General features: G+C 38.7%; 1 protein-coding gene across 2 annotated transcripts; it reads left to right on the forward strand.

Moving 5' to 3' along the window:
- The first annotated feature begins 94 nt into the window (after positions 1 to 94).
- dnajb2 (DnaJ heat shock protein family (Hsp40) member B2) lies at positions 95 to 9,727 on the forward strand. 2 transcript variants are annotated; one of them, XM_022190273.2, is made up of 11 exons: positions 98 to 489; positions 1,509 to 1,604; positions 2,060 to 2,169; positions 2,287 to 2,340; positions 2,509 to 2,625; positions 2,880 to 2,957; positions 3,433 to 3,565; positions 4,187 to 4,257; positions 4,766 to 5,062; positions 9,294 to 9,365; positions 9,514 to 9,727. In XM_022190273.2, exons 2-10 carry the CDS (start codon positions 1,540 to 1,542, stop codon positions 9,320 to 9,322), a joined length of 954 nt encoding a protein of 317 aa, XP_022045965.1. In that variant the 5' UTR covers positions 98 to 489; positions 1,509 to 1,539; the 3' UTR covers positions 9,323 to 9,365; positions 9,514 to 9,727. The 2 variants fall into 2 exon arrangements, with proteins under 2 accessions (XP_022045964.2, XP_022045965.1); XM_022190272.2 differs by lacking the exons at positions 9,294 to 9,365; positions 9,514 to 9,727 and having other exon boundaries at positions 95 to 489; positions 4,766 to 8,666.
- The last annotated feature ends 394 nt before the right edge of the window (positions 9,728 to 10,121 follow it).

The following is a 10,121-nucleotide window of genomic DNA, read 5'->3' on the forward strand; positions in this document are numbered from 1 at the left end:
GCAAGGCACCCAAGAAAAGACATGAAACGAAAAGTGAAACTGTCAAGAGATGAACTGGGGTGGGGGGATTCATTCTTACCTCAGGGGGGCGTCTTTTATAAACAGTCGGTATGGTCGGTACGGTCAGCTCACTATCAGGGAGCAACAGGCCGGCGCGGAGGCAGGGCGGGTCTGCTGACAAACACCAGCAGCTTCTAGACGCTCTATTTTATTCCTCCGCCGTGCGGCTCGGAGCAGCACTGAGCACAAACAGGGCGGACTGTCCGCATGTTTTCCTAGAGGGGACCGCAGAGAGATAACGGTACCGTGCCGTGATACCGTGTTGTTGGGGGAATATTAGAGTCGGGGGTCGGTGGAGAAGCTGGCTGAAGGAGGTGGAGGTGGCCGTGCGGCTGTCAGGAACAGGCGGTATTCAGAGGCGAAGCTATCAGAACTAATTCATTGTCACTCTAGACCGGTGGACTCACGGCTAAACTGCTAATTCGAACGGTAGGTCCAAAGCTTTAGCTAGTCAGAACAAGTTATACCCACCTACACCCAGTTAAACGTAATGCAGCTGCATGTAGTTTAGCACGAATGTCAAACTTTACCATAATAGGAAATGTGTCACAGAAATACCGTATATTCAATACTGTACCGCTAATGTCAGTGGTACGTACTTGAATAGCACAACACCTGTGCCTCCAAGTGCATCTGCTGTGTGTTTAAGCTTGTGTAGGCCTACTGTCATGTCAGCAGCAGTTGCCAGATGCCTTGTCGCTAGAAATAACATAGTAGTAATACTTGTGTGAGCACATGGCTGTTCCCCAGAGGACGTAGAAAGTTAAGTTTAGTCATTTTGTGTCAGTTTGGAAGCCCCCTTCAGGCCTGAAACTGCTGCAGCTCACTAATGGGATTGGCATGGTGGCTAGTATGTTGTCTGTGGCTATAATGGAACTAATGACTGGACTGAGGTCTTCATTTCAAGGGCACAGCACTTGATACTTTCAAGTATTGATCCTAACGCAGTTTGCTGAATGTTGATATCCATTAGTGATTTAATGAAACCAACTGATCAGTTTATTAATTAATTCAATAGGCAATGCATTTGTTAACTGAACTGTAATTTAAAAAAAAATCACAAATATAGAAAAGCATGTCTAAGAAACTGTTTTGATATTGATGCAATTCACATTCATTTGGCTGTATTTGAGTTAGAACTCTCTGCAGACCACTTTCAACTTCTACTTTGAAGTTACCCATGGAGTCTCCAGTACTTTCATGCATGCATGTGAGCTAAATCACTGATCTGTTCACGGAACTGATCGATTCTAGCCAAAGTCTGTGTCACGAATCGTTACAAAAACTGATTTTCTTCTGAAGGAATGCTGCTTTAAGAGACAACTCTTTAACCCAAACAATCAGCACGTCTCACAAGGACACACAGAGCAATGCTATTTTGGTTAATTTATACCTTTAAGGCATCTAGATTTAGAATAGATGTACTGACTTACTTATCTTCAATTTAGTGTGGCATTTTGAGGAGTGACAGGAGGCGACATGGTGGACTACTACAACGTCCTGGGAGTGCCCAAAACAGCCTCACAGGATGACATCAAGAAGGCGTGAGTATTGGGAGATGATCTGAAGAGTTAGGCATTATAGTCTTAAATAAGAAAGAGAAAGTTCACTTGAGTAGAAAATGTTTTATTGAATATATATTTCATGAAGTAATTACACATTGCCAGTTTTAATCTTTGAATTTATTGCATTTCAAAACATGGAAAATCCTTTGCAAAAATGGCAAAATACTAAAAACACACTTCAACATTGCATATTGCAACTGAAATAGCTTATGCACATAAATAGAGTTTTGAGAACCACTGGTATGAAAAATACAGACCTCTAAATGTTACAGAGTAGTGTCCTCTTTCTTTTCCAAGGCTTTGGTTTGTGTTCTGTTTGTTTTTGTTTCTAAGGAGTCATACATTATGTTAACTGTTTACAAACTCAACACGCATTTGATTATATGCATCTGTCAATGTTTATTTGTGTCTCTGTTTGTGTTTGTTTTGTTAAGGTACAGAAAACTGGCTTTGAAATGGCATCCTGACAAAAATCCAGACAACAAGGAGGAGGCAGAGCGAAAGTTCAAAGAAGTTGCTGAGGCTTATGAAGTCTTGTCTGACAGTAAGCTATGACAGATGACAATTTGTGTGATATAGAGCATATCTGTGTGTGTTGGATCTTGCGTGAGATAAGTAGACACGTATTGATATCTATGGATACGATTTTCCTTTACAACAGAGAGCAAACGTGATGAATATGACAGATATGGGAGTGACCGAACGCGACACACAGGTAAATAAAAACTCTCTTAACATTCGTTAGTTTTCTCCATTTTCTTTCTATTGCTGTAACACTTATTCTTCCTCTCTTCTATTCTGTACTCTTTTCTTGCTTTCTTTTTTGCTGTCTATCCTTTCTGTTCCTCTTCACTCTCCTGACTCTGACATCTCCATTTCTCAGGTTCCTCCACCTCAGACTTTTCATCAGATTTCCCAGGATTCACCTTCACATTCCGCAGTCCAGATGAGGTGTTCAGAGAGTTTTTTGGTGGACAGGATCCCTTTGCTGGCTTCTTTGGTACGTCATACACAATATGCAGCACATATATTTGTCTAATAACCCGATATATTCTATAAAATCAAACTGAGCAACATTATGATGTACGATTAATAGTGAAATTAAACCATTATGGTTACAGTAGCTGGTCTCATGATGATTGTAACTGTCACATTGGGACCTTTACTGCTTATCACACCTCTCTTCCCTTGCTTCATTGCTACGTCCCATTTCTTACTAACGTTTCCAACATGTCTCTTTTTTTTGTCATTCAGATGATTTCTCGTCTTTTGGAAGCTCTTCGTCACATCACCATGGCACTAGTCGATTCTTCTCTTTTCCTTCAACAGGAGGTAAAGAGATACAGTAGAGCACAGTGTCTAATAAGACATCGTGTCATTTTATACTGTAAGCATAAAAACACACAACTTTAACAAAGCAGGGACAACAGATAGAAGCTAATCAGTAGTTGTCACTGAAATATGAAAATATAATACTTTTCTGACTTTCCACATATTATATTGTTTTAAAGATAAAAATCTAACAGGTCAAGCAGGTGCATAATGTACTGATTCCCATGTAATCAGAGCAGCAATACCTGCACTTCAAACTACACTACTGGGTGACTCACTGGTAAAACTTAGTCAGCCAGGGGTCGGTGGTTTTGTTTACAAATGACTTTGTCAAATATGTTTCTTCTAGCTTACGTTTGCTGCTCTAGAACCATTGAAGTGTCATTCTCACTCCACGAATCATTCTCTGTAAAAATGCACGAAACTAAACGAGTCTCTTCTTCTTTCTTCTCTTTCATCTTCTGTTTTTCTGCAGTTGACTTTACTTCTTTCTCCTCTTCCTTCGGTGGTCTGGATGGGATGGAGAGCATGGGTGGAGGGATGAGCAATTTCAAATCAGTCTCTACTTCCACTCGCATCGTAAATGGCAAACGCACCACCACCAAAAAGTATGTCATTTCCTCTCTCAAAAAGTTTGAAAATATAATATTTTCAAGACAAAGAAGTGAACACTTGATTGAAAAGTATCAGCCATTGTTGTATAGTTTTACCCTCCAATGCTTTTGGAAGCTTTTTACTGTTTGGCACGCTGAAACAAACATTAAAAAAACATTGGTTTGCAGGACCATGTTGTGGTTATTCATTTGAAAACTACTCTTTGATTACTAGTGCTTTATCTGACTAAGGGTGTGATGCATTTTGCATACAAATGTTATACAACCGCAAAATTGACACGTGGTGAAAATTTAATTTTCTATCTCAAATTAATTTACTTCTTAGGGTCTTATTTGACTGTCAAGTAGTTCTAATTATTGTATATAAGCTGCAAAGTGTGGCTGTACAGCTTTCACTATAGTCCTTGCAAGTAAATGCTGTTTGCCTGGTAATAAAAACCTTCAGAATATTTGATTAATTCAATTAAGTTTTAGTACAAGGTAGCCTTTGCAAAATTGAGTATGATTCTTTGTTTGAGAAGTGGATGTTTCAGACACAGGCACACATGTACACGCAAGACAAACAATGAAACATTTTAATAGCACCATTCATCTTTGCATTTGCGTTCCCTACAGGATAAAAGAGAACGGGCAAGAAAGAGTAGAGATTGAAGAGGATGGGGTGTTAAAGAGTGTTGTAATTAATGGTAAGACCTTGCACACTTAACGGGAGGAAATTTTAGGACAAATCAACTTGAGACTTTTGTACATGTCCCTCACTTCATTCATGACGCCTGTCAACAACATATCAGCACTTTCAGTAAATGTTAGTGATCCCGAATTGAGCAAAATTCACCTAGACTGACATGACCTACTACCATGAGTACATGCAGGGCTTCCAACCCAATATTTAAAGTTGTTTTGGTAAAATATATGTTGTTTTAAATGTGCTATTTAAATGATGTGGCACAGTTTTACTTTGTATAGAAATGTAATGGATTAAACAAACTTAGCAGAGATGCTTCAAGTCAGGCACTGGAATTTTTTGTAACTTTTCGAACATGACATCTTAGGTATTGTAGTTAAAATTGTGCAACGTGACAACCCTACAATATGTACCTGTTGTTTGTAGTTACATATTTCTAGATTGTATGCATTTGCAGTATCATGTTGATTGTGCACAAACACGCTTGCGTTGTTGTGTGTTGTTCCCAGGTGTGGAAGATGAAATGGCCCTGGCTCTGGAGCTGAGCCGACGAGAGGGGCAGCCCCGTCAGTCTCCTCACAAGCCAAGAATCCAGAACAGATCACCTGCTGAGTGCGACAGGTCCCGGCCAAGCCCTCACTCTGCAGCCACACACCGGTCGTTCAGCTCTGCTCCTTTCTACAACTGCAATGTTTCAGGAGGCAGCGAGGAAGATGAGGACGATGAAGACCTGCAGATGGCTTTGGCATGCAGCCTGTCAGAAATGGAAGCCCAGCAGAGAGCTGCAGCTACTGACTTCATATCAGGTGCTGGGGGTGTGGGCAAAGCCACAAGTGTCAAAACTAGGGTCTGTAAAGGAGGCAGAGTTGTAACAGAAGCATTTTTGACTGTGAATAGTAGTGAAAAGGTTTCTACAGGGCAGAACGATGCACAGGGTCAGCTTAAAGTGGGCTCCAGGCCTGCAGATAAACGGGAACAGGAGGGACAGGGCACCAGAGAGTCAGACTTCTCTCCTGAGTCATCCACAACTGCCAGCACTACACCACTAAGCCAGTGCAGTGACGACAGGTTTAAACTTGGGATAAAAATAATGATGGCTGTACGAAAAAGAAAAAGAAGTGTGGGTGTGTTGTGTGCTAATGCGGTGTCTGTGTGTGTATTTGGGATGCCTTATTATGCGTATACTTACCTCAGTGTTTTGACTACAGCCGGACTCTAATGTAATGTAATTGCTCAGATCTTTTTATGAGGCAGCACCTAAACTGATGACAAGGCTTTCATGAAGTCCTAACACCCCTAAAAGGAACAAAATCGTTCACAAGATTTTTGATTTTTTTTTTTTTTTTTTTGCTGATTTTCATTTTGATGGCTAACATACATGTTTACATATAATGTGCCAATGCAATGAAAAGTTTGAATTCTTTTGTTTCATGCATGCAAAGCAATGCAAACGATTGCTTCTAAATGTGTGTAAATTTGCCAAATGTTTACAGACATGAACAGGATTAAGCAGGTATTTAGACCCAGTGTAGAAGTAAGAAAGTTGAATTTTATTAATATAAACAATATAAAACAAAGTTGCAATATACAGATACAGAAAAGTGAAAATACATAGAAAGCAATATAATGTTTTTATTACTATTAATTGAAGCCCTCTTAAAGAGAAAACGAGTCAGTGGAAATGGATTTTGAAGAATTTTTAAAGCCATTTACAAACTCAGCTGATATAAAAGAGGAGGGAAGACTGTCTCACACAGGCAGGGCCCTAACAGCAAAAGCACAATCACCTTTGGATTTGGGGTGGAGGGTATAAATAAGGGACTTTGGTTGGATAATATGAGCAGCCTGGTAGGCCAGTAGGGGTGCAAGAAATGCATTGAGGGGTAAAGCTATGGAGATAAGTAGCCTTCTGTCTGATAAACGCTAACCTAAAATCACTTCTATGCTTTGAAGACTGGTGTGATGTGGGATCTACCGTTGTAATTGGTTATCTGTCTTGCTGCTTGATATAGGAAAAAAGAGCATAACAGTAGCTCAGGGCAAGAAAATTAGGGTATCTCTGGTTAAAAGCACCGATTAGCTTTTTTTGTAATGTTGGTGAACTGAAAAAGAGCAGGTATGCAGAAGCTCGTTTATGTGTGTGTTAGAGTTCAGCCCTGGTTAGTAAATGTTAGGGGTGGGGTCATGTGTGAAGACGAATATGACTTTTAAACTTTGGAACAATATTGTTGGAAATTGAAGAAATTTTGGCTGGTCCGCTTTTAGCTGGAAAGGACTGTTGAGTTACAACGTGACGTTAGGATCAACGTTAGAATTAGGTGAGGTTAAGGATTGAGGTTAGGCATTTAGTTGTGAAGATTAAGATTAGGATAAGAAACTAAGGAAAGCATTATACCAGTGAGGGTACTCAAACACAGAAAGACAAACCTGTGTGTGTGTGTGATTGTGTTTGTACGCATGGATTCCTGTGTGTGTTTGGGTCAGTTGAGACTGCCATAGAATTTTCTCATTCAGACTCTCTGGCAAAGGGAATGTATCAGTACTGTGTGACATTCATCCCAGTGTGAAACAATAGATCAAAATCAAAAGTAGGTCACAGAAGTTTCTGTGGTGATGTCTGTTTGCTGTTGAAGTGCTAATAATTTCTAGATTATGTATAATAACAAGCAGTTGGGTGAAACGCACACTCACACATTTTGCTGATGAAGTACTTCATAGATACACAAAGGCTGCTCGGAATAGTCGACACAGGCAGCAAAGCTGCAGTAGTGAGGAGGTTATCGTTCATTTGAAGTACACAATGTCTGGCCTTAATGCACTTTTACAAAAACACCATCACCCTTTATGATCAGATTGTAGTTTGTAGCGTGGGGTTTTTGTGGTTAGAAGGCAAAGCACAGCATAGAATGTAGTGGTGGCAACAATTACATGTAATCATTTAAATCTTTTGGTGCCTTTTCACATTTTAACTACTGATGTGTTTACTATATTTACATTGCCGCTGCAAATGTGCCAAATTTATTAAGCAAATGCATTTCAGAATGCAATTTAGGAGGTTTTGGATTCTCTGTTACCTTCCTCAAATAAAGGGAAAATGGCAAAGCTTAACATTAATGAGTGGGAGGGATGTCAGGTGCCTTTGGGGAACAATTGAGTGGGTGTGATAACATTTTATTGTGACGGTGGTGTGACAGCAAAAAAGAGCTTCATGAACAAAACAATTTCAGTTTTTTTTCTCTTGGATTGGTAGAGGAGCGACAGTAGCAAAATGTTTCTATCAACATTTGTTTAAAGTGCTGCTGGTACAAATACTAAACCCCCACCTGCTGCAGTTCAGTTTCCTTGTGTGCAAGATGATCACGAATATACTTTAGGGACAGCTCCATAACCTTCGCTCCGCCCACACTGATTGCTTCTACATTTTTGCCTGAAATGCATTACGGAAATGCTTTACGAGATAAAGATGAATGATAGAAAAGTAGATGGGAATAAATTGAATATTTTTTGTTTTCAGATTTCCAGTCTCTAGAATATCATTGTCAGAAATGGACATATCTGCACCTTTGCACTCAAGCTGGATATTCTTTACAAAGCGGTTAGATTTTTATTTTTTTTTACGTAGATACAGGCATCTGTCTGCACAGTTCTAGAAATGCAAAGAATAAGCAAAGCGCTGAGCTCTGTAGCCACTGAAAGTTCTTTGGTGTAGATATTTGTGTGAGAGAGAAATAAAGTTGGTGAATCGCAAGTTAGTTACCATGGTGCTCCTGGATAAACCCAAACTTGCCTTCTTGCAGACCTTTAATAAAGGAAAAGTAGTTGTAGTGTTAATAAATGAACACTAATAACTGTTTTAAATGTGATTGTTGATATATTTGTGAACATGAAGCGTAAAGTAACAAAATTAAATTTTGTTGGTGCCAAAAAAATGACTACTAGAAGTAATATGTAGTAACATGTTCAAAAACATGCGTGTCTTATTAAGTACAGACATTGTCCCTTAGCCCTGTCTTGTTTTTTTATGCTGCTCATACACCGCAATACATTTGTTATTGAGTTGTTACAGACAGGATATTGCCGTGTAATTTTCATGAGTGCTTGATTTAATTTACTTTGCATGAGTTTTGCTTTTATTTTATAGTGTAACTATTGTCAATAGCAACCAGTAAGCACAGCTGTTACAGCGTAAATTCAAACAAATTCAACAGACATGAATTGTTTTGACCTATCTGAACTGTTAATGTTGTGGAGAGGGAATGAGAGTGAAAGAGGCAGATGGATTCTTTTAAAAAATATATATCGCCTTGTGTTATATGTACTACGTTGCACTGCCATGTGTTAATGTTCTTTTTTTTTTTTCTCCCGATTGTTTAAAAGCAAATAACAAATAAAGATTGAGCCAAAAGATGAGTTGGGATATTTTATTTTTTCCAAATATGGCAGTAACAGAGGGGCATATTTCACTAATTTACATTAATTTCACTACTAATATTTACTTTGATACAATTAAAGAAAATTGATCTGATGTCAATCCCTCAGTTCATAGAATGTAAACAAAAATATGGTTTTTAATTTGCTTAGTTATTTTAACTCATTGTGATGCCAACCAGTGCGTCCATTTATCTATCAAATACTCAGAAACTGACCATTTATGTTGTTCATTACTAACCTGTCGACATCTGCAGCCCTTTCCTCTTCTCTCTTTCCATTTGTTCTGATTCATGTTTGTGATCATCTACATCTCATCACGAACCCACAGTTGTGTGTTAAATAGCAACAGAATTTAATCTAGCATATTGCTATTAAACTTTGAAATAGTCTGTTTATTTCATTTTGGTTATCAGTAATGCTTATTTTTCGTTGCCGTGTTAAGCACTCTTGGTTCTCATTGCCGATTCAAATAAATCAACTGTTCAGTTGTTTATTGGTGATGTAGAAAACACACATGCGTCTCTGATGTTGATATCTAGTAACATACTATTTAGACGTTAGATGAAATTAATGCTTTTGTTTTACACTTGGTGCTTCCTGTTTCAGACTCAGACTTCGAGGCCTTCACAAGCTAACCTGATTGGCTCATGCTGCTCTGTGCCCTAGCCCTGCCCAGAGGTAAAGAACAAGTGTGAATCTGAGGCACCCTGAAAGTTGTTCAGTCCTTCCTTCTGATGCCCCGTAGACTCCATGTAGACCAGGTCAGATGATGCCTATTTGCATAACTGATAAAATGTAACATGTCCTTGTACATCTGCTCTTACAGGTCAATTCCCCACGATGCACTTTTCTCTCTCTGCCCACCAAGGCTCCTACCTGCTGAATGACACTTACATAGGCGTGCATAAAAGACGTGTATTTAATCTGTGTGTGTGTGTGAATGTGTATGTGTGGAGCAAAAGACTGGAAATTTTGTATTTTGAAACCCAAGGAAATAGCTCTAATCCTCTCTGTATTAAACAGCAATGTTTTACGTTGAATCTGAACAGATTTTGTTCTGGGAAACAGCTGCATAATATGTAATTATTGTACACAGGTTATTAAATTACTGCAATGGAAGAACAGTTATTCCTGCTAGTTAAAAATGGTGCACAAGGCAAAAAGAAAAGTCTTCTGAAAAACAAAGTAGAGAAAATAAAATATTTCCCTCTGACTTCTCTCAGCCAGTCTGTGCTAGTTTATCACTGCAACAGGAAGATTCAGAGTTAACATCAAAAAGGTAATGGAATGACAAGAAAACAATTTGAGGCAAAAAAAAACAAAAAAAAAAACAGAATGTTGACAAGATTGTAAAAGCTACTTTTGAATTTTTCATGTTTGAGTTTCAAAAAGAAAACTGTCTGAAAACTGAAAAACATGCAGATGGAATGCTGT

Source organism: Acanthochromis polyacanthus, chromosome 14, assembly GCF_021347895.1.
Source record: "Acanthochromis polyacanthus isolate Apoly-LR-REF ecotype Palm Island chromosome 14, KAUST_Apoly_ChrSc, whole genome shotgun sequence".
NCBI lineage: Eukaryota > Metazoa > Chordata > Actinopteri > Pomacentridae > Acanthochromis > Acanthochromis polyacanthus.